The following is a 23,919-nucleotide window of genomic DNA, read 5'->3' as shown; positions in this document are numbered from 1 at the left end:
AGTTATGAGTCTGGTGCTCTACCATCTGTTTCAAGCAGTTAAGTATTCAGAGGGGACCTTTAGATGCTTCTGGAATAAAATAGTGAAATTCAGTATCCATTTTGTACTATGGAAGTTGCAACTATTATTGTCTAGACTTCTTAACTAGCTCTGAAAGAAGATAAGCTATCAGGTGGTAAACTTTCAGTTTATAAAAGTAGGTAAAGGTTTTGATCTTACCTTTTTTCTGTTTCTGTCTTTTGCTTCAGTGTTTTTTTTTTTCCCTCTTCCTATAATTTTATTCCAGCACTGTAATGGTATGAGTACATTTGCAAAGAGGTACTTACATGTAATATGTTATCTGTTAGGTGTTTGGGTTTCTATTTGGATAGAAGCCTTAAAAAAAATATTGCATTGCTAAAGTACTTGTGATTGGTACCAAAGATATTAGTGTGTTTATATAGCTAAAACTAGGTTTTGACAGGGGTCTGGAGAAGTCTGAGTGCCACACATGCACACCTTTCAGATATGCTATGGAATGATAAGCCATGGTGCTGTCTTTATCCTAGGTGTATATTCTTGAGAAGGAAAGCACAAAATGAAACATATTATTTACTTGTTCTTCTCTATTGACTGTGAATATATTGAATGAGTTTAAACATTTTGTTAATGCTAAGCAAACTCATTGTTTTAGCTTCCTCATATATGTTGTATCTCTGTATGAAAGCATAGTATAATTGCTAACTTCATTTGGAGAAAACTGACACAGAGTTTCATTATTGTAATTAATTTGTATAGAACCAAAAATGTACTTGATGTGAAGAAATGGCATGATAGAGACTATATTACAACAACCGTTCTGTTTATTCCTTTTTTTTTTAGGTTTTACTGGGACTTAATCATGCTCATAATGATGGTTGGAAACCTTGTCATTATACCAGTTGGAATCACATTCTTCACAGAACAAACAACACCACCATGGATTATTTTCAATGTGGCATCGGATACTGTTTTCCTATTGGACTTGATCATGAATTTTAGAACTGGGACTGTAAACGAAGACAGCTCTGAAATAATACTGGACCCTAAAATCATTAAGATGAATTACTTAAAAAGCTGGTTTGTGGTTGACTTTGTCTCGTCAATACCAGTAGATTATATCTTTCTCATTGTAGAAAAAGGAATGGATTCGGAGGTTTACAAGACAGCAAGAGCACTTCGTATTGTGAGATTTACAAAAATCCTCAGCCTGTTACGTTTATTACGCCTTTCAAGACTGATTAGATACATACACCAGTGGGAAGAGGTAAGATATTTATGGTTATAACATTTGCTAAGATCTTATTTCTACAAAAAACTGTTCGGGTCTCTCCAAAGATCTACACACAAACGAGAATGGAATAAAGAGTTTTTACTCCCCAGTTAGTGTTATTACATACAGGTGCTAGTAGAAAAGTCTTGTTGGAAAAAAGCATAAAGGAGTAACCATCTTCTGTCTGCTAACCACAGAGACCAAAAACGTGTTTGGGACCATCAGAACAATGAGCATAGATGGGCTCCTACTGAGAATATTAGAAATTTTAGCAACCACCTAAATCTGCATTTGAGTTCGGTGACTAGCATTTATGAAGTTAATACTCTTGTAATAACAAAGAACTTAAAATACATGTTCATATTTTTCTATTTCAGGAGAAATTTAAACCATTTATAATGGAGTAGATTTCCTAGAACTCCCATTATTTGAAGGCTATATGTAGGCTGAATAAATTGAATGCTGACCTTCATAAAAAATGGGTAGTTCAAATTTTGAGTAATTTCCTTCTAAACTGTCAACTTCACTATTTCCAGATGTGACCTTATGCTGCCTGCCAATTTGGCATGACATTTCCAGGAAATTATGGCATTCCGTAATTAGGCATGCTTATGGCTAGTAAGTGTTTAATGCTTTGGCAAATAGCAACGTGATTCAGCCATTTCATTTCTTGCCTGTCCTCATTTCTGTAGTTCTAAATATCATGTTTTAAAAGGAAGTGCTAAAACCAGGAAAAATAATGTCTGTTTTCTAAACCTTTCTTGCAGCAAGTGTAATGAGAATTATTTTATAAAGTATTTTCACAGAAACTGTTAAAATAGATTTGCATAAACTTATTTACCTATTTCAATAAAGATTTATTTAATTAAATTAATATTTAAGGATTATTTGGTACAATTTCTGGTGCTTTTCCTGCTGGTTATCTCCCTTTTAAAGTATTATGTTCATTTTCCAGTTTAATAGAAACCTAAATGCAAAGCCATCTCACAAATAATGTCAGATTATATTTAAAAATTGCATGATTTTGGATGGTACTAAGTATCAAAGCCTAATAAATTTACAGTTGCTTTTCAGAACCCTCCTGAAATAGATAATGGTTTTTTATTAATGTATTTTGTAAATTCTACTTCTTTTTGCCTCTCTGTAATGCAATATAACTATATTTTTGACATAGAAATAGAACACTGCAGTTTTGTACTCAGTTTAACTAAGGCAAATGATTAAGCATATCTTGCTGTTTTACCATAAAGATGTGCTTTTGTCTCTGCATTTTACAGAGATACAACCTTCTGAAATGTGTTCAGTGACATTATTTTCTGGCAGCTTGAGTTAATAGCTTGCCACTATACAGTCCTACTAAGTAGAGAAATTAATACTCTCTTTTTGCCTTCCCACCTGTTTTCAAAAATAAATCAGGTATTCTAAATCAAAAGTGGTTAAATAGAGCACTAAGTGGGACTAGAAGGGACCAGAAGATGTGGTCCAAACCAGCAATAACTGGTGTTTTAGCTCATGTAATCTATAGCTAATGGCTGCTGGTGTCTCCAGGCTGCTTTGATTGCAACTTCACATTTGATTCTACTGGTAAAACTTGCAAAATATTTTTTTGTGTGATATTTTATTTGGCAAGTATTGAAAACTAAATGGAGTCCATCTTTTTGTGTTTGATAATACTTTACAGAGTTCCCTGGATGTTCTTAGGAAGGTGAAAGAGGTTCAGAATTTTTTTTTAGTATTTGAGCCTGCAATAAAGCATCAAGAAGCTCATTGGCTGCTTTTAAAAAAGAGCTCTCGTGACTGTGAAAACATGTGGGACAAGTGATGAATATGTAGACTGAAGCAAATTTTGATAAATCCCAAAATTAAATGTGTGCAAAAGAAAATTTAACCTTTTCTTTAGCATCTTACAGAGGTCAGAAATGAAGGTGTTTATGGATTTTCATATTTACCTTTTGTTATCACAATAGTTGATTATTATTTTGAATGTAGAGTGTGAAACTGTTCTGCACTGTGATTCATTACCACTTTGGAGAAACTGTATGTTATAGCATTGTAATGTTTTAAAACAACAAAACTGGCTAGGGATTAACTTTGCTGAATTAGGAAACAATATTTGGATGATCTCATAGGGGTAGTCAGTGAGACCTTTGCTGCTGATATTAATCTTTCCTGTATTGTGCGTATATGCACATGCACAACAGGGAGACTCTGTTAACTAATTTTTATGACACAGAACTACTGCCTATTTGTGCATGGTTAAAAGGATTTAATAGTTTTTGCATATAGGCTGATGTGTTGGTTTTAAATGTGGTGCAGATAGATCTGAAATACTATGTATTTGGATCCAGAATAATGAACATTATGTCAAAAATATTGAGAGGACAGTCAGTAAACTCATTATTCCACCAGGCAGCTTTACCAGCCGCTCTTCCCCAAGCCTGTAGCATTGCATGGCGTTGTTACAACCCAAGTGCAGGACCTGGCACCTGTTGACTTTCATACAATTGGCCTTGGCCCATCAGTCCAGCCTGTCCAGATCTCTCTGTAGAGCCTTTCTACCCTCAAGCAGATCAATACCCCTGCCCAACTTGGTGTCATCTGCAAACTTCCTGAGGGTACACTCGATCCCCCTCATCCAGATTTTTTGATAAAGATATTAAACAGAATTGGCTACCACTTGTGACCAGCCACCAACTGGTTTTAACTCCATTTACCATAGCTCTTTGGGCTCGGCCATCCAGCTAGTTTTTTTACCTTACGAGGAATATGCAAGTCCAAGCCATGAGCAGCCAGTTTCTCCAGGAGAATGCTGTGGGAAACAGTGTCAAAGGCTTTACTAAGGTCCAGGTAGACAACATCCACAGCCTTTCCCTCATCCACTAGATGGGTCACCTTGTCATAGAAGGAGATCAGGTTCGTCAAGCAGGACCTGCCTTTCATAAACCCATGCTGACTGGGCCTGATCACCTGGTTGTCCTGCACGTGCTATGTGATGGCGCTCAGGATGATCTGCTCCATAACCTTTCCCAGCACTGAGGTCAGGCTGACAGGCCTGTAGTTCCCTGGATCCTCCTCCTGGCCCTTCTTGTAGATGGGCATCACATTTGGTGATCTCCAGTCACAGAATCAGATTTTGGGATGGAAGGGACCTTTAAAGGTCATCTATTCCAAACCCTCCTGCAATGAGCAGGAACATTTTCAACTAGATAAGGTTGCTCAGAGCACCATCTAGCCTAACCATGAATGTTTCCAGGGACGTCCCTGGTTAGTCAGTACTGCTGATAAATGACTGCAAGGGTATTGGTGAGCACTTCTGCCAGCTCACCCAATACCCTTGGGTGGATCCTGTCTGGCCCCATAAACTTGTGTATGTCTAAGTGGTGTAGCAGGTCACCAACCATTTCCCCTTGGATTATAGGGCATCATTCTGCTCCCTGTTGCTGTCATCAAGCTCAGTGGGCTGGATACCCTGAGAACAATTGGTTTTACTGTTAAAGACTGAGGCAAAAAAAGCATTAAGTACCTCAGCATTTTTCTCATCCTTTGTCACTATGTTTCCCCCCGCATCTAAGAAAGATGGAGATTCTCCTTAGCCCTCCTTTTGCTGTTAATGTGTTTATAGAAACATTTTTATTGGGGTTTTTTTTTGCAGTAGCCAAATTAAATTCTAGTTGGGCTTTGGCCCTTCTAATTTTCTACCAGCATAACCTCATGACATCTTTGTAGTCCTCCTGAGTTGCCTGCCCCTTCTTCCAAAGGTCATAAACTTTTTTTTTTTTTCCTGAGTTCCAGCCAAAGCTTTTTTTTCATCCAGGCCAGTCTTCTTCCCCACTGGCTCATCTTTTGGCACATAGGTATGGCCTGCTACTGTGCCTTTAAGATTTCCTTACTGAAGACTGTCCAGCCTTCCTGGACTCCTTTGCCCTTCAGGACTGCCTCCCAAGGGACTTTGTCAACCTCCAGCTCTTTGGAACAGGCCAAAGTCTGCCCCCTAGATATCACACAGAAATGTCTTATTCTACTTTTTGCTATTTTCTTTCTAATAGTCATAGTAATATGGATCTAGAAAAGCTCATAAATACAAGCTTGCTTGAATGCTAAGTTTCAGTAATGTGCTTAAACATTAAGAACTGTGCCATTTCAGGTCCTGCATTAACAATTCCATCTTTTGCTTTCATGTTACCAACACTAATTATCACAGATCATCACTAGTTGTCCTCTTCTTGTTCTGCTTGTTGCCAGCAGTATAAAAATACATATGATGTGTATATGATGTTGAGTCATTATTGTTGCCTAAATAAAAATATTATAAAAGAACACCTGAGTTTTTTCAGACAATAGAAGACTACTTACTTAAGTAGCTTGCTGTTTCTGTGGTAGTAATGCAGATGACTTTTGTCCCGTATACAGAACCAAACTACTCTTTCTTTCCCTTATAGCCTGGTGAGAAGTCAATGTTTTGTGTCTCTCCTTTTGATTACTAACTGGGGAATTTTGTGGGGAGAGATTGAGTTAGGTGGTTACTTGGTAGTATTGGATAAAAACACATATTGTTATTGATTATTTATTTTAACAGGATTGTGTCTCTACAAGATGTTTTTTTTTCTGTCAATGATGGTGTTATACAGTTTTATTTTTTTATTTTTTTTAGTTAATGGTGCCATGGAAATTGGAGGTGACATAATTTTTTTTTCTTTCTTTTCATTCAGTTTTCATTCAGTCCTCCAAGAAGTTAGTTTAAAATATATTTTATAGGCCCTATAAATTTGTGTCAATTAGTGGAGTATTGCAAATAGATACACCAGTACAGGTTGAGTGCATTTTAAAAATAAATTAGCTTAAAGTATGATACACTTCTTTATTGTAGATGCATCAGTGAAATATGAGTTGTCTAGTTTGTGGGGAATGAGGGGAGGAAACCTGATTAAATATCTTTGGGGACAAGAATACTTAGGAGATCCCACCTTCTCTTACTGGCACAAAGTCTGTGAATTCTGCAACAAAGTCTGTATTGATAATTTCTGCCTTCCTACTGTTGAGAAGACTGAAGTAGGAGAAAATTCCAATTTTCTGCCAATTTCTACAGGAAGGAAACAAAATCAAGTTTTGTGTTTTTTGGAAAGTTGTGCTTGGAAATTGCCTCTTATGTATAAATTAATGAATTTGTGCCCTCCCACATAAAGTCTATGGTTTGGAGCAGGTTGTGTAGATCGATGAGGAATATCAAAACCCTGAGCTGTTTGGTGCTTTTTTTTTTTTTTTAACTCAAGAAGTGTTTCTTCACAGGATTAAGTAAATATGCAAACCATGGTGAGTTATTCATGTTGTTTAGTGTGCAGGTACTTGCTTGCATATGTATGTCTTACACAGTTGACTTCTGTTTCGTGCTGGGCTGTATCTCGGACACTTGTGAGGTTTGCTTGGGGCTTCCTCCTTGTTCTGCAGTCTTCCATACCAGATGAAGCTTTTGTCACATGTGCTTGACACATACTGACCAGCTCCACCTGTTGTGTAATCTAGAGGGGATCCCCCCCCCCCCAACCCCCCTTATTTGCTTGCAATTTGAATTACAAAATCTAAGAGTACTCCTTGCTCCACATAGCTATGGTAGAAGATGAACTCTAGCTTCATCATAGCAGAAGTCTCATACCTATCACATGACTGCTGCTTTTATCCATTTGGGGTTACATGGTCTGATATAGAGGTCCCAAATTTTAAGACAACAGACATTTGAGAGGCTGCTTTTCAACCCAAGACTGTACTGTTCTGAAGTATGTTTGTACTTTTCCTATAATGTGACAGCAGCAAGTGTATTAACCTGTTTGTTTCTTTTTTCCTTTCCAAGCCATGGGAATAATTTGTTGATATCTTACATCAGTACATTCTGTCATATGTAGAAGTAACTGAGAAACTACTTCAGTTTCTTTGTGTCGGAGGAATTTTCTTATTTTGGATGTAGCTGATTTATGCATGCTCAAAACCCATGTTTCACCCTGCATTTGATTGGTACATCTCAGTCTTATCTGTGTGGATGTGAACTAGTGCGTGGTACTCCATCAGGACTGGGCTATTAGTGTTCCTACTTCAAACCATACAAGCTGATTATTTAGAACTGTTAAATTGCATGCAGCAGAGGGTTGCTCAGCCTAGTTCCCCAGAGGGAATGCATTCCTTCTGTACCTGTGAATTGTGCTGGCTGTCAGTTCATTACTGGGTAGGATTCAAAGTGCTGGTATTTCTTTCTAATTCAATTGGGATGTTGGCTAATGGATAGTCTGTCTCTATGCCAGCAACTGAGAGCAAGGTATTTAATCTGCAAACTCTGATCCTATGGAGCCAGAACCCTGACTACTAGCCCTTTTCTTTTTCCACTTAAAATTAGAGAGTTTAAAGGCAATTTCCTTAATACTGTTGAGGCTGTTGATACTATGTTTTGATAGTGTAGTTTTAGTTTGCTAAATATAATTTGCCTTTATGTGTACAACTGAAATGCTAGAAAAGATACATAAATAATACATAAATTCAAAAATAAAACATTATAAAACATGAAAGAACATGTGAATGAAAATATTTCCATAGGAGCAAAAATCAGTCTCATAATATTTAGATATGCAAATTTCAGTGCTGTTAAATAATTTTTTTTTCTTTGTCATGTAACTTACAAGCCTATTCTCTCTGGTTTGCTAAATGGAATGCCTAATACAGTCTTTACTAAATTGGTAGTGTTCCAAATGGGAAATTATAATGGATCTCATTTCATGCAAACCTTTTTGTTTATATGTAACTATCCATATTTTAATATTAGGTGGGTAAATTGTGCTCAGTTGTGCCAGTGCTTTTTCCTTTATTTCAATGAAAATTGAGTAAAGTACATATCATTGCAGCTAAAGTATACATCCATGAAATATCACTGATGTAGATGATGGAGCATACTCTCAAGTTATTTTCATTCTTTTATATTCTGTACAACAATAGGAAAATGCACATAACTGATAGAGGCAATTAGAAGGCATTATGATCCATGGTCTCCTAATAATAGAATACTAACTGCTAAAACAGAACAGCACATTTGTAGAGCAGGCAATTACCAAAATGCAAGCAAGACATAGAGTATTCTGGTTTTTAATTCCCTACTTTATGACCTAAGCGTAATCACTTTCATGGGAGGAATAATACATCTTCCTACAGAATAAATAGGAAGCGAGTGTAAAGTTTCTTGCTTCATGTTTTTATGCCCTTTTTAAGACTGTTCAAACTGACCTGCCTTTCTTGTGTACATATGCCAATAGAGTAATTGTGTGGTGATGATGTTTTCCCTATGAGATAAACCATGTAGAACATAGCCTGAGATAAATTTCCCTGAACTCAAATGCTGGAAGATAATATTTTTCTTCTTTATATGAGTTTGTCTGGCTTCTATAGTAATGGGCCTGTTGCTGGGAGTCTTGGCTGTAGACCCAAGAAGGTGGGTTCGTTCCTGCAGTAGCATTTCTAGGTGATGACAGTCAATCAGTTTTGAAAATGATCAGAACTGCATCAGCCTGTCTTTGACACTGAAGTGTAATATGTTTTTATAGAAGAATTTTTTAAAAGTCTAATTTGTTGTTTATTATTTTTTAAGCTGTTCTGGAGCTAATTCCTTGTTTTGCATGTGCTAGAGCTTGCATGCATTGCTCCTGGTTGCAGATTTGGAAAAAAAGCCTCTTATTCTTCCATCCTAAGCTTGTAGCATGAGCAAAAAGCCCCCCTTAGCTTTCACGAGGTAATGGTCTGATGGATATGCTCCATGTTAGGTAGGAGGGGAGGTAGGGGATGTTTAGTTCTCTTCTGAGATAGAGCTGATGACTGCTCACCAAGTTGTACTGTTCCTTCCCTGGAGCTGAAGAGCCATCAGAGAAGTTGATGATGGCCAAAGAGCTGTTTGGGCAGGCCTTGATCTAGATCATGATTCACTGTTTGGACACTGCAATATTGCAGAATCCTTCCTGTGGTAAGCGCGTGTGTTGTAAGATCCCTTTGGTTTTCTGCAGTGATGAGACAGAAGGGGAACCCATGAATTGTATTTTTCATTTTTTTTTCTGCTGTATTTTAACAAGAATGACGATTTTAGGGTTTTTTCTTTGTAGGCTAAACACAGTCCATTCAGATATCTCTGCGTTTTCACCTTTGTATTAATTGTGACCAGTTCAGAATTACTTGTTTTCACTTCTAATTTACTCAGCAACAGTAATTTAACTAAAAGATATTCTTAGCTTGTCACTAATGCCTTGTAAGATTTTTTCCCCTCTGTATTTGTTTGCATAATACCAATAGATTTTTGCATGTAAAGAAACCAGTCGAATAAATACCTTAGATTTGTGCCCAGATTTTAATTTGTCTTGGTATTCTTTTTATGTAGCTGCTAGGTCAAGTCATCTTTGGAGATTGTTAGAGATACATTATGGCCGTTTTATGCTGTCTTAAATAGACTTTTAAAGTAAAATTTTAGAAGACAAATTTTAAATTGGATTGCTAGTCTAAATGGTAAAATATGTCCTGATGGGAGCATAATGGGAGATTTGTAATGCACTGTAATAATATCTAATACTTTTTTTTTTTAAGAAAGCAACAAGATGCCCTTACAGAGCATTGCTACTAATTGAAAGTTGAGGCACAAATTATGCAGGAAAAACAAATCATAAAAGTGTATGGGTAGAAGCTGGGTATGAACAATTTAACTTTTTCCTAACATTTGGCCACAAGAAGCATTTAATTTCTTAAATTAATTAGTCATGTATTAAAGAGTGAAAAGATAATTTGTTAGATTTCAAGGTGATAGAATTCTATGTTTTACTTTAAGGAGAAAGTTTTCAGTTGCTGTGAACAGCTTTTTAAATAAAAAAACCCAAACCACCAATATATCCTCTCATTCCCTTCTGTGGAGAACAGTGTGTTAGTGAAACTGCAGGTTTTAATTAAGGAACGTGGATTTTGTGGGAGAGCATTGCCTCAGTTATCTCAGAAAGGTCTGAGAGGTAGAAAATGGAGATATCTGGAGAACTTGTGCTGAGCTGAGCTGGATAGACTGACTGTGAACTGCTGCCCTTATTTATTCTCCCAGTCTGCAATGTTCCTTAATTCATCTGGGCATTTTATCAAATAAGACCAGGACTGAAAAAATACAGATTTCACCGCATGTCAATGGGCTGAGTATCATATTTTGATCAAATTTGACTACCTTCTAATACAATAAAATACCTGGGATACTACTTGTTTAAGTAGGTTTCTGAGGACAATGGAATAATGATTTAATAGTTAAATAGGAACAAGATTCTGCTTTATAAGCATAAAATGGTCTGAATTAACCACTTAGGAAGTAAGATGCAAATGTATAAACCTATTTAGAGAGTGCTGAGGATCTGAGATTGCAGTGTAGAAATGACTTTTCCAACTGCAAGTTATATTTAATGTGTTATTTCTAACCTGAATCTCATGGAGTTTATTCTAAATAGCTATGACATTATCCCACATGCGTAATGTATGATTTAAATATAGTTGTGACCTGAAAAGGACAGGAAAATAACCTAATTCAGAAATTGTCAGAGCTGTGCTCCTTGCTTCCAAGCAGAAATTAAGTCTGTGATCGAACTGTTACACTCTCCTCAACATACTGCTCTGGGAACACACTCTCTCACCATTTTAATCTTCCTTAACCCAGACATGTGCTTTGCCATAGCCTTTCCACGTGTCTAGGCTCATAGTGTTTTCCTCTATTACTTATTGTTATCTTAAAACAGGTCTTTTTTTTCCAGCCTCTGCTTTCAGAATTGATGGCAACAAGCTTAACTATACATCTGCCTACTTTGGTATGGCACCTTGTAGTTGCACTGGCTTTCTTTACAGTAAATGTTGCAACTGTTGTCATTGATCTGGCAGGAACTGCTGCTGTGCAGTGTACTTGGTGTCATTTCAATCTTGGTTTTGTATGATAAAATGTTATGGAATGGAGATCCTGCTTTGCATCCAAGTGGGTGCTCCTAGGTGAAGAGCTGTAACAGTAAAACCCTGTATAGCACATGCATGGGAAAAACCATCTGTAAAAAACTGAAAGTGGATGAATGGCTAATTATGATATAACTGCTGTAATCTTGCCAGAGCCGTTGGCTCTGTGTGATTGGGCTGCCTGTAGGAGAGAGGAAAAGTGAAATTGTCAAAAAAAAAAAAAAAAAGTGAGAAAATAATGGTAATTCAAACAAATGTGCATGTACATATTTATGTGAATATGTCTCCAAGTGTGAGCCAAGTGTGAAGGTTCCTAAGATTATCTGTGTACCTGAATAGAAACAAGAGAAAACTGTCCTATCTACAGACTATCTCTCCAGATTAATTCTCCATGCATTGTATGCTCTCTAGATTAATTTTCCATGCATTGTATGCTCAGTTTACCTTACTTGACTGAAAATATTCAAAGGCTCGTGACAAACAATCTTTTATTTCCACTAAACCCTATAAGCTTTGCTGCTGAGTTGATGCTTCTGTTCATACTCTTAAGATGGTGGCATACAAGATTTAGGGCCAAAACCTGAACCTGGAGAGAGAGCATTGCTGTGTGTAATTTAAAATGAATCTGTTTTTAAGAATACCTTCCTGTGGGATTTCCAAAGCACATTATTGAGAAAGGTGTAGTAGCTCTCTTCAAGATGATAAATTCTTCCCTCAACGAAAGCCATGAATTGTCTTCATCTGTCTCAAAAAAGACTGGGCATGTCACCTGAGAATTGTTTTCCAACTTTTTAAATTTAATGTCAGATATGTTTTAACAAGGAAATGAAAAAAAAAAAGGCAATTAAAATGTGATTTCAACAGGCAAGGGTAACTTCTAGAACTGCTGTATTTTTTTGATCAAGAAGTTTTAAGATATTGAACTCAAACAAGTAACTTTATATATAGTCATAATTTATTGGGATCAACACTTGAGTAGTTTGTCTGATTACATATATTTTCAAAAAGGTGAGGTACTCTCTTCTTGCAGAGACTGCAATGAACTAAGCCAAACACTGTTTTTCCTTTAGAATCAATCATATAAACACTCTTCTTCCCATCACTTATTTCCCATGGCAAAACCAATCTATACCATAAATGTAGCATTCTTTTTATCCTTTTTATTATGTGACATTTTTAGTAATTGAATACACATCTTAGTCCTACGTAGATTCTTATTTATATTTCTGTTAATGTTTGTGTATCACAAATGTGTACATTATTGATCTTTTTAAAACAGTTTTTAAAAAGTTCAGTCTGTTTATTGGGGCTCTTAATTGACATAGTAACTGCCAGGCAATGGAAATGAAGATGTTGAAATACTTTGCATGAATAAAATTAATCAGCCCTGTAATGTTTTTTATCAAAAGCAAATCCATGTATTTTTAAAATGATTATTAAATAAATTCTGGTAAACTTTACATGCTTTCTTCCTTCTCATTTAATCTTCCCATCATTATTCCCATGGAAGCTAGTGAAAATAAAATGAATCAACACTAAGATTTTTACATTTACTATTTTTCTGTTTATTAACATAATTGAATCACTAGTTCTTGTCAGCTCTTGTTTCTCTCCTCATTTAAACAGTTTTGAAACTTATAGTCCCAAATGAGTCATGATCATGGCCCTATGGTTTTCCTTCCAGTTTCTCTAAAAGTTTTCCTCTGATGTCAAACAGATCATGGTGGACTTTAGAAGCTGTGATTATGTCATTCAGAATTAGAAAATTTAGCCCAGTAGTAGATTGTCATCTGAGCAGTGCAAAATAATTCCCCACCAATATAAAGCTATCACTTTTTGATAAGTCATGAAAGAGCTATAGCTTGAGATAGTTAAGGCTTGAATTGTTATACGTTTGAGGAGTCTCATTTTCCTTTAATTCTCCTTTTTTCATCTTTTGACAGTAAGCTTTTTGGAGCAGCAGTGCATCTCTAGCTCTATGTTCCAGTGCTAAATATACTCAAAAAATGTAACAATATATTAATCATTATGTGTGCTAAACCTAGAGGAGCAGAGAGAAGGTGGGGAAGAAAAGAAAATCTAGCGAGAGAAGGGGCAAGCAATCTCATGACCGTAAATGACCTTTTTTTTTTTTCTTCTCTATAAATGGTGCTGCTTGTTAGCTGCTGCTGTCTAGAAAACCAATATCAAAAAGTTCAACTGTGATATTTTCCTTGACTACCATCTTTTAGTTTAAGCTATGTGAAAATTATACAAGTGATATGGCTGGCAGTAAAATAGACCTTTTGAATCGTGTCCACTATCCTGATGACCAGCTTGTGGCTGGAAGCTGAAAACTCTATTAATTTTTCCCTGACTGTGTTCTTGTCATTGCAAATACTCAGCAGAATCAGTCTGGTGAAAAAGAAACAAGATGGGTGGTGCTCGCAAGAAAATGTCTCTCTGAATTCTTGAGAGAAAGTATATTCAATGTAACTTCTTAATCTGCTAAATAGTGCTTTTATTAATTTTATGTGTAAATATTTTTCTTTTACTATATTTTCATAATTGTTATTATGGAAAGAATGAATGATCTTCACAGAAATTATGACTATATTAGAACGATGTCTGGCAGTTTAGGACAATGAAGGAATTTATACTGGAAATCACAATTTCTGATACTTTCTCTCAAGATGGCTTGAAGACTTACTAGCCTTAGCTTATTTTTTTCTGTTTTCTTGAACAGCACCATCTTTAATTCTGTGTTGGTTTTGGGACTCCAGTTTTGACTGGCATCTCCAGGTTTGCAGTAATCTTATGATATAAAAATTGAAATAATTAGTAAATTACAAAGGTATATTCTTGCTGGTTATTATGCCAGTTAAATTGCCTTGTTCTAATTCTTGGATGTCCATCAATCTTTGGTGGTCTGGGATGCTTAGGGCAGTTTGAGACAGGTGTAAAAGCAGGTTTCTAGCTACCTAGAGGACTTCAGTAGGGTCAGGCACATGCAGACCCTATCAGGGGTAGACAGCAGCTGAGCTGGACTGTTGTGAACACTATACTTGGGACTGAATATCTCAGATTCACCCATGTTCTGCTTCCTCAGCTCTAGTCCTAAGTGTTTGCTCTACAGTATTAGCACCATTTCCCCTCTCCATTTGCATGTATGTAACATTTTGTGTATGTGGTATTCCAGGCGGTTAGCAGAGTAGGTATATACTATTTTGGGACCTGACATTCTTTTTGCTGGATGATTTATGCTTGAAAACCTGATATAGGAATGCAGAGATACAAATGTGTTAAATATTTTTTTTAGCATTGTCACATTTCTGATGTTTTACATGGATAAAGTTTATCAAACTATAGTTTACTTTTAAATAGTGTCATGGTTTCAGCTGGGCTAGAGTTAATTTTCTTCTTAGTAGCTAGTACAGTGCTGCGTTTTGGCTTTGGTGTAAGAACAATGTTGATAGCACACTGATGTTTTTAGTTGTTGCTGGGTAATGTTTATACTAAGTCAAGGACTGCTTAGTTTCTAAGGCCTTGCCAGCCAGAAGGCTGGAGGGGCACAAGAAATTGTGAGGGAACACAGCCAGGACAGGTGACCCAAGCTAGCCAAAGGGATATTACATACCATATGACGTCATACTGAGTATATATAAGCTAGGGAAAGAAGGAGGAAGGGGGGGGTACATTTGGCATTATGGCATTTGTCTTCCCAAGTAACCATTACATTTGATGGAGCCCTGCTTTCCTGGGGATGGCTGAACACCTGCCTGCCCATGGGAAGTGGTGAATGAATTCCTTGTTTTGCTTTGCTTGTGTGTGATGTGGCTTTTGCTTTACCTATTAAACTGTCTTTATCTCAACCCACGAGTTTTCTCACTTTTACACTTCTGATCTTTTCCCCATCCCACTGTGGGGGGAGTGAGCGAGCAGCTGTGTGGTGCTTAGTTACCAGCCAGAGTTAAACCACAACAGTCCTTTCTTGGAAAATGCTGAGCCAGACCAGGACCCCTGGCCATGCCCCAGTGGGTACCTCTGTACCAGCACCTTCCCAAATGTACTCAAGTAACCTCCAGCTGTTTTTTCACACCGAGAAGTATACTCCCAGGCATTTATTCTGCAACACCTTTTCAGTCCCCCCACCTCTTCCTTTATGTCATGGAAGTATCTGTGCCCTGTGCTTGCAGGCAGTGGTTGTGGAGGGTCCAAGCCTGTTACTGAATTTGTAGCTCTGAGACCTTCAAGTCTGTTTCCATAGTTGAAGATGTAAAACACAAGAGATTTTAGTGACAGTTTTTACTTATACTAGTACAAATAAACATACCAAGACAACATATGCTTCAGTTTCTGTTTTTACAGTTTGAAACAAAAGAGAGAAAACCAGTTTCTAAACTTGTCATATGTCATATTTTCTGATTTAAACAGAAAAATTTTGCAGGCCATCCCAGATGAAAGCTACAGAATGTAGAGTTGTTACAATCACGTTTGTTCCCCATTAAACATTTCCCCCTATAGTAGCACTGCTTTATTTTATAAAGAGAAACAAACCCAAGAAAGTCCACTATATTGTGCACTAATGTCTTGAAGAAAGGAAGGTGGAGACCGGGAAGCCCTTCCCTCCCTGATCTAAAGGGCTTTGGGTAGGGTTGGCATGGGAAAAGGTTTATGCTGGCACACTGCCCTACTTGTCCCTACATGATTCCTTTTGCTTGTGTGAGCACCTAATAGAGAGTGACTCTGCCCTAATGATGGGTGCACTCATACTGAAGGAGAGGCAGCATGGGTATACGCGGGTTTTATGGAAAGACAGTTTCATGACACACAGAAAGGATAATGCCTCAACCCTGACATTTCCCATTGACTAGCTGTCAGCAGATCTGTGCTCCCTATTATGACTAAGCATCATCACCTGAAGTGTCCATCTCTTCCCCCAAAATCAGGCAGGGAGCCCAGACATCCATTAAGCACTGGAGAGCAAATATGTCAGAATGTGCTACCTAGGGGCCTTAGACTTGGCTATTAAAGCTACTCTCAAGTGACAGTTTTGAGAATTTACTTCTATACAAAAGAAATAAGGTGTATGACCTGGAGAGAATGAAAAGATGAAGCTAGTTTAGCTTTGCCTTATAATATTTTGGATTCAGTGATCCAGTCTGCTCATCTCAACTGAATTCAATGGGGCTGCACTGGTGAAAATGAGCAGAATTTTCCATGGAAACTCTGGACTCTCTTCAAGATATACCTTGCTGACCCATACCATTCATTTGCAACAGGAAAAACTAGATATGTCTGCTGAATAGTGCTTTTAAATGTGGACCAGAAGAAAAAAACCCAACATCTAAACTTATTGAACTTTTTTTTTAAGTTGCTCTTGTGTTTAAATGTAAAGCAGGTAACTGGCATAGTTTGTTCCAGTTCTGAGACTGTCAGAGCTTTGCAGTGATACTGCTACCTTAGTTGATATAATCATAGAATCATTTAGGTTGGAAAGGGCCTTTAAGATCATAGAGTTCAACAGTAAACCTATGTCGTGGTTAAACCCTGGCTGTCAACCAAGCACCACGCAGCTGCTCGCTCACTCCCCCTCACCCAGAGGGATGGGGAGGAGAATCTGAAAGGTAAAACTCAAGTGTTCAGATAAGAACAATTTAATAGGTAAACCAAAAGCCACACATGCTAGCGAAGCAAAACAAGTAATTCATTCACCACTTCCCATCAGCAGGCAGGTGTTCAGCCATCCCCGGGAAAGCAGGGCTCCATCACACGTAGCAGTTACTTGGAAAGACAAACGCCATAATGCCAAACATCCCCTCCTTCCTCCTCCTTTCCCCAGCTTATATATACTCAGTATGACATCATATGGTATGGAATACCTCTTTGGCTAGCTTGGGTCACCTGTCCTGGCTGTGTTCCCTCCCAATTTCCTGTGCCCCCCCAGCCCTCTGGCTGGCAGGGCCCAAGGAACTGAAAAGTCCTTGTCTTAGTATAAACATTACCCAGCAACAACTAAAAACATCAGTGTGCTATCAACATTGTTCTTACACCAAATCCAAAACACAACACTATACTAGCTACTAAGAAGAAAATTAACTCTATCCCAGATGAAACCAGGACAACCTAACATTGCCAAGTCTGCCACTAAACCATGTCCCTAAGCACCACATCTACATGTCTTTTAAACACCTCCAGGGATGGAGACTCAACCACTTCCTGGGCAGCCTGTTCCAATGCTTGATAACCCTTTTGGTGAAGAAATATTTTCCTAATATCCAATCTAAAACTCCCCTGGCACAACTTGAGGCCATTTCCTTTCATCCTATCACTTGTTACTAGGGAGAAAGAGGCTGACACCCACCTTGCTACAACCTCCTTTCAGGAAGTTATAGAGAGCAAGAAAGTGTCTCCTGAGCCTCTCCTCCAGACTAAACAACCCTAGTTCCCTCAGACACTCCTCATAAGACTTGTGCTCTAAACCCTCCACCAGCTTCGTGGCTCTTCTTTGGACATGCTCCAGCACCTCAATATCTTTCTTTAGTGAGGGGCCCAAAACTGAACACAATATTTGACATGTGGCCTCACCAGTGCTGAGTACAGGGGAACAATCACTTCCCTTGTCCTGCTGGCCACACTATTTCTGATGCAAGCCAGGATGCTATTTGCCTTCTTGGCCACCTGGGCACACTGCTGGCTCATGTTCAACCAGCTGTTGACCAACACCCCTAAGTCCTTTTCTGCCAGGCAGCTTTCCAGCTGCTCTTCCCCAAGCCTGTAGCATTGCATGGGGTTGTTACGACCCAAGTGCAGGACCCAGCACTTAGCCCTGTTGACATTCATACAATTGGCCTCTAACCATTGATCCAGCCTGTCCAGATCCCTCTGTAGAGCCTTTCTACCCTCAAGAAGATCAATACCCCTGCCCAACTTAGCATCATCTGCAAAATTCCTGAGCGTGCACTTGATCCCCTCATTCAGAGCAATTGGTCTTGCTATTAAAGACTAAGGCAAATAAGTCATTAAGTACCTCAGCTTTTTTCTCATCCTTTGTCACTATGTTTCCCCCTGCATCTAAGAAAGATGGAGATTCTCCTTAGCCCTCCTTTTGCTGTTAACGTGTTTATAGAAACATTTTTTTTTTTGCAGTAGCCAAATTAAATTCTAGTTGGGCTTTGGCCCTTCTAATTTTCTACCAGCATAACCTCATGACATCTTTGTAGTCCTCCTGAGTTGCCTGCCCCTTCTTCCAAAGGTCATAAACTTTTTTTTTTTTCCTGAGTTCCAGCCAAAGCTTTTTTTTCATCCAGGCCAGTCTTCTTCCCCACTGGCTCATCTTTTGGCACATAGGTATGGCCTGCTACTGTGCCTTTAAGATTTCCTTACTGAAGACTGTCCAGCCTTCCTGGACTCCTTTGCCCTTCAGGACTGCCTCCCAAGGGACTCTGTCAACCTCCAACTCTTTGGAACAGGCCAAAGTCTGCCCTCTGGAAGGAAAAGGATCTATAATGTTTCTTTCTGACATCTTTTTTTCTGACCCTGGGCAGAAAACATGTAGGTCAAAAGGTAATATTAAATCAGTGATATATGTATATTAATAATAAGTATGTAAATGAAAAAAATAGGGAAAGCATTGAATAAAAATGTCAAGACAGTTGGAAAATAATAAGGTCTAAAGAAACCAGTTATAATATGATAGATGTGTATTTTCTTGGTATCAATCTCATTTGTAGATAGTTGCATCTTCTGTAAGTTTTTTCTTATACTGTTATTTCTGAACCAAATTTTTTCAGGAATACAGGATCAGTCTCTCATTTTATGATTATCATTGGTCTCCTTAGACATGTGAGTTTAGAATAATGTGAGCATGAATTTCTTTGTGTATATATAACACAGAAATTATTTAGAAGTAGAACAATCAAAAGGGCAGCAATTTGTGTGACTGGAAAGTGCAAGGGAGACTCAGAATAGAGATATGATACCAACGCCCTTTTCCAGGAGTATGTGAAAATGATGTGAATTAAGTATCTATTGTAGTTTAACCCCAGCTGGCAACCAAATACCACACAGCGGCTCACTCACTCCTCCTGACCCAGAGGAATTGGGAGGAGAATCAGAAAGGAATGTAAAACTCAAGGGTTCAGATAAGAACAATTCAATAGGTAAAGCAAAACCCACACACGCAAACAAAGCAAAACAAGGAATTCATTCACCACTTCCCATCAGCAGGCAGGTGTTCAGCCATCCCCAGGAAAGCAGGGCTCCATCATGCATAATGGTTACTCATGAAGACAAATGCCATAATGCCAGATGTCCCCCCCTTCCTTCTTCTTACTCCAGTTTATATACTCAGCATGACGCCATATGGTATGGAATACTTCTTTGGCTAGCTTGGGTCACCTGTCCTGGCTGTGTCCCCTCCCAATTTCCTGTGCCCCTCCAGCCCTCTGGCTGGCAGGGCCCAAGGAACTGAAAAGTCCTTGACTCAGTATAAACATTACCCAGCAACAACTGAAAACATCAGTGTCCTATTAGCATTGTTCTCACATCAGAGCCAAAACACAGCACTGTACTAACTGCTAAGAAGAAAATTAACTCTATCCCAGCTGAAACCATGACAATGGCAGATGAAGGGGCTATGTTTCCACCCCTGGGGCAGTTGATTCCAGGAATCCAAGCGAAGGCAAACTGTGGCCTGCACTCTGCTCCCAAAGGGATTGAGAAAAACACATTTGCAATATCAATAGTGGCATACCACTTGGCTGCCTTTGATTTCAATTCATATTGAAGATCTAGCATGTCTGGCACAGCAGCACTCAATGGCAGCGTGGCATCATTCAGGGCATGATAGTCCACCGTTAGTCTTCATTCTGCATTAGGCTTTCACATTGGCCATGTGGGGCTATTAAAGGGTGAACGATTTCTGCTGATCATTCTGTGGCTCTCTGTTCAGTGAACCAGCTTGTGGATGGGAATCAGGGAGTCTCGGTTGGTGCAGTATTGTCACTGGTGCACTGTTGTAGTAACAATCAGCACCTGTTGTTCTTTGACCTTCAGCAACCCCACCACAAATGGGTCTTCTGAAAGGCCAGGGAAAGTAGACAGCTGCTTAATTTCCTCTGTTTCCAAGGCAGCTATACCAAAAACCCACCAATACCCTTTCGGATTCTTGAAATACCGTCTCCTAAGATAGTCTATGCCAAGGATACATGGAGCTTCTGGGCCAGTCACAATGGGATGCTTTTGCCACTCATTCCCAGTCAAGCTTATTTCAGCCTCCAATACAGTTAGCTGTTGCGATCCCCCTGTTGCTCCAGAAATACTAATTGGTACTGCCCCTTCATAGCTTGATGGCATTAAAGTACACTGTGCACCTGCATCTACTAGAGCTTTATATTCCTGTGGGTCCAGTGTGCCAGGCCATCGGATCCACACAGTCCAATATACCTGGTTATCCCTGTCCTCCACCTGGCTGAAGGCAGAGTCACTCTAATCCTGGTCTAGGGACTCCCCACTAGGATGGGTAGCGGTGTGAAGCGGATATAGCGTGGAGTGGTTCCGCTCACTCATGTCTTGCCAGAATAGGTTAGAATTCCTTTTCACAGGATCAAGAGTAAAGTCAGCCCTATCACTCTGGGTGAGTGTCCTCTGGAGAGTGGAGCAGCAACCTTCCTGGAAGGTTATTTGTGATTGTTTTTCCTTGTAGTTCACGCACTCGTGTCTCCAGAACTGAGGTAGGTTTTCTATTCCACCTCCTCATGTCCTCTCCATGGTCCCACAGGTAAAACCACAGAGTACCCCATGGTATGTATCTTCTATATTCTCCCTCCCAAACAGAAGGGCGTCTACGGTTGATAGCTGAAATGTGGGTCTGTATTGGTGGAGAGCAGGACATATTCTTGTTAAGCCGCTGTACCAGTCTCTCTACAGCTGAGATGATGGAGGTAGAGACACTATCTTCATAGTCTTGGAGATGATGAACCACTTCATCCACTGTTGGTGGTGCAGTGTCTGACCAACCCATTACTGCCAATGAGTTGGCATATGCTGATGGTGCGCTCTGTACCAATTTCTGCCACATGGGTTGTGTGCATTGCACTTCATCAGGGTCCGTGTGTGACTGTGGGTCATCCAGGTTATAATAAATCATCTCTTTCACAGCTAATACCCTCAAGTACTGAATACCCTTATCTATTGCAGTCCACTTGGTTGGGTGACATGTAATATCCTCCTTGTAGGGTTACCTTTCCTTAATGCTTCACAGAAGTCACTTCCAGAGGTTGATGGCTTTCGTTCCTTTTCCAATTGCCCTATCAATGGCCCCTTCTTCAGATAGTAATCCCAGCTGCTTGGCTTCCCCACCCTCCAAGTCTATACTATTAGCCCCATTATCCCAGCATCGAAGCAACCTGGTGAGAATATGTTCACCTGATTGACAGGCAAAATCTTTCTGCATATCCCACAGTTCACTCAGAGATAGAAATTGAGAGGTTACCTCTTGTTTGCTTTCTTCATCTTGTTCCTGTGATGGTCCTGCTGCTTCATTCTCCTTTACCAAGTGAGTTGCTTTCTGTTTCCATTTCTTCTTATCTACAGGGGCCACTGACACTGACACATGCTGGTCTTCTGCATTGGTCATTTTGGGGGTGTCCTGGTTTCAGCTGGTATAGGGTTAATTTTCTTATTAGTAGCTGGTGCAGTGCTTTGTTTTTGATTTGGTGTGAGAACAATGTTGATAGCACACTGATGTTTTTAGTTGTTGCTGGGTAATGTTTATACTAAGTCAAGGACTTTTCAGTTTCTTGGGCCCTGCCGGCCAGAGGGCTGGAGGGGCACAGGAAATTGGGAGGGGACACAGCCAGGACAGGTGACCTGAACTAGCCAAAGAGGTATTCCATACCATATGACATCATGCTGAGTATATAAACTGGGGGAAGAAGAAGGAAGGTGGGAGACATCTGGCATTATGGCATTTTTCTTCCTGAGTAACTGTTAGATGTGATGGAGCCCTGCTTTCCTGGGGATGGCTGAACACCTGCCTGCTGATGGGAAGTAGTGAATGAATTCCTTGTTTTGCTTTGTTTGCATGTATGACTTTTGGTATACCTATTAAATTCTTTTTTTCTCAACCCTTGAGTTTTACATTCCTTTCCAGTTCTCCTCCCCATCTCTCAGGGTGAGGGGAGAGTGTGCGAGCGGCTGCGTGGTGCTTAGTTTCTGGCTGGGGTTAAACCACGACAGTCCTTTTTGGCACCCAACATGGGGCACGAAGGGTTTGAGATCGCAGCTTTCATTAGAATGTGCTAGTTTGAATTTATAGCTGTTATAGCTGTTTAGCAACAAAAGGGCAGTTTTCTGTGGTTTCTATGGGGCTTGCTTGCCTTACTGTATATTAGACTCCAGCGCTCATTAGTGGCTGTTTCTTGCTTTCACTGCTTGCTGTACTGCTTATCATCTTACTGTGTTGTGCAAGGGAACATTTTGATAACAGCAATGCCGATGCGCCTGGGCTGGCAGATGGCCAGGGCATCATCACTGCTCTTTCGTGCTGCTTTACTGGAAAGGCTGGAGCTCCACCGTGAACTGGAGTCAAAGGGACTGTGTGACCTGAGGATGAGTCCACATGGAAGCAGGACACTCCAAAGCCCCTTATGGTCTGGGAGGAAGAAATAATGTTAGTACAAATATCTCCCTGAAGTGAGGAGAGTATGGTGATGAAGGATACACATTAAAGACCGTGAAGATCAAAGGCATATACAGAGTGGTGCAGTGCCCCCGTTGCTGTGGTTTAGGAGCAATCCTTTAGGAGCTAAAGGGAGTGGTTGGTAATTTCTGTGCTGAGAGTTTGTATTTACAAACTTATATGTGAAAGTTCTTGCTGTGAGCTCATCACTAGCAACTATTTTTGTACCCATCTCACCTATCCTGATTACAATGCTATCAAATTGCATAGTCATGTTGGAATTAGATTTGCTGAAGACTGTGATACAGAGGTTTCTGAGTTGGCTTTTCCCCTGTATCCCATCATGTGTTCCATACCCTCTAGGCAGCCACCTCCCTCAGTCCAAAAAATGCAGTAGTGTTGACTTGGCTTGATAGGCTTTACGCCTGGACATGGGGACCGAGGCTTTTTTTGGACAGCCCTGGGAGAAGCCTGGCAAGGTATTATTTGGTCTATTTAAATAAAATATGTCATTTTCCATGAAAAGATAAGATTGCTGTTATTGATACTCTGTCTCTGAAATGGCACATAAAATTAATTTTTGTGTGGTCTCTAATTCTCCACAATAACAATGTTTAAAAATTAATTTCATGTCTCTTGTTCATGCTATTTATACCATTTTTTTCTTGAACTTCTCTAGTTCTGTTGAAAAAAAGGAGCTAATTCCTTCCAGCTCAGCAAAGTGCATTTGCAACCTGCTGTCATTAAACAGCTAAAGCTGGAACATCATGGGGACTTTGCTGTCCCAGTCCCTGGCACTATTCTCTTATTCTGCAGCTACAAAGAACATGTTGTTACATAACATATTTTTTAGTGTCACAGCAGGCAGCTAGCAAAACGAAAACTGAAAATTAGGTTATTTTAGTTAGGAAAAAGCAACAAATATATGAAATTATTCAGATCCATTTTATCTACAAATATAAAAGTTTTGAAAAGCTCTGAAGAG

At 39.2% G+C, this 23,919-nt stretch overlaps 1 protein-coding gene across 1 annotated transcript in view; it reads left to right on the top strand.

Moving 5' to 3' along the window:
- LOC129734855 (potassium/sodium hyperpolarization-activated cyclic nucleotide-gated channel 1-like) overlaps window positions 1–23,919 on the top strand; it is a 196,864-nt gene that overhangs the window by 35,903 nt on the left and 137,042 nt on the right. Inside the window, exon 2 of the mRNA XM_055700188.1 lies at window positions 862–1,285. Coding sequence (XP_055556163.1) covers window positions 862–1,285 — 424 coding nt within the window. The remainder of the gene's footprint in view (window positions 1–861; window positions 1,286–23,919) is intronic.

The sequence above is a fragment of the Falco cherrug genome (genome assembly GCF_023634085.1).
Source record: "Falco cherrug isolate bFalChe1 chromosome W unlocalized genomic scaffold, bFalChe1.pri SUPER_W_unloc_1, whole genome shotgun sequence".
NCBI classification, from domain to species: Eukaryota; Metazoa; Chordata; class Aves; order Falconiformes; family Falconidae; genus Falco; species Falco cherrug.
Note: the sequence above shows the minus strand (reverse complement) of the source record. Positions and strands in the feature narration are given on the sequence as shown.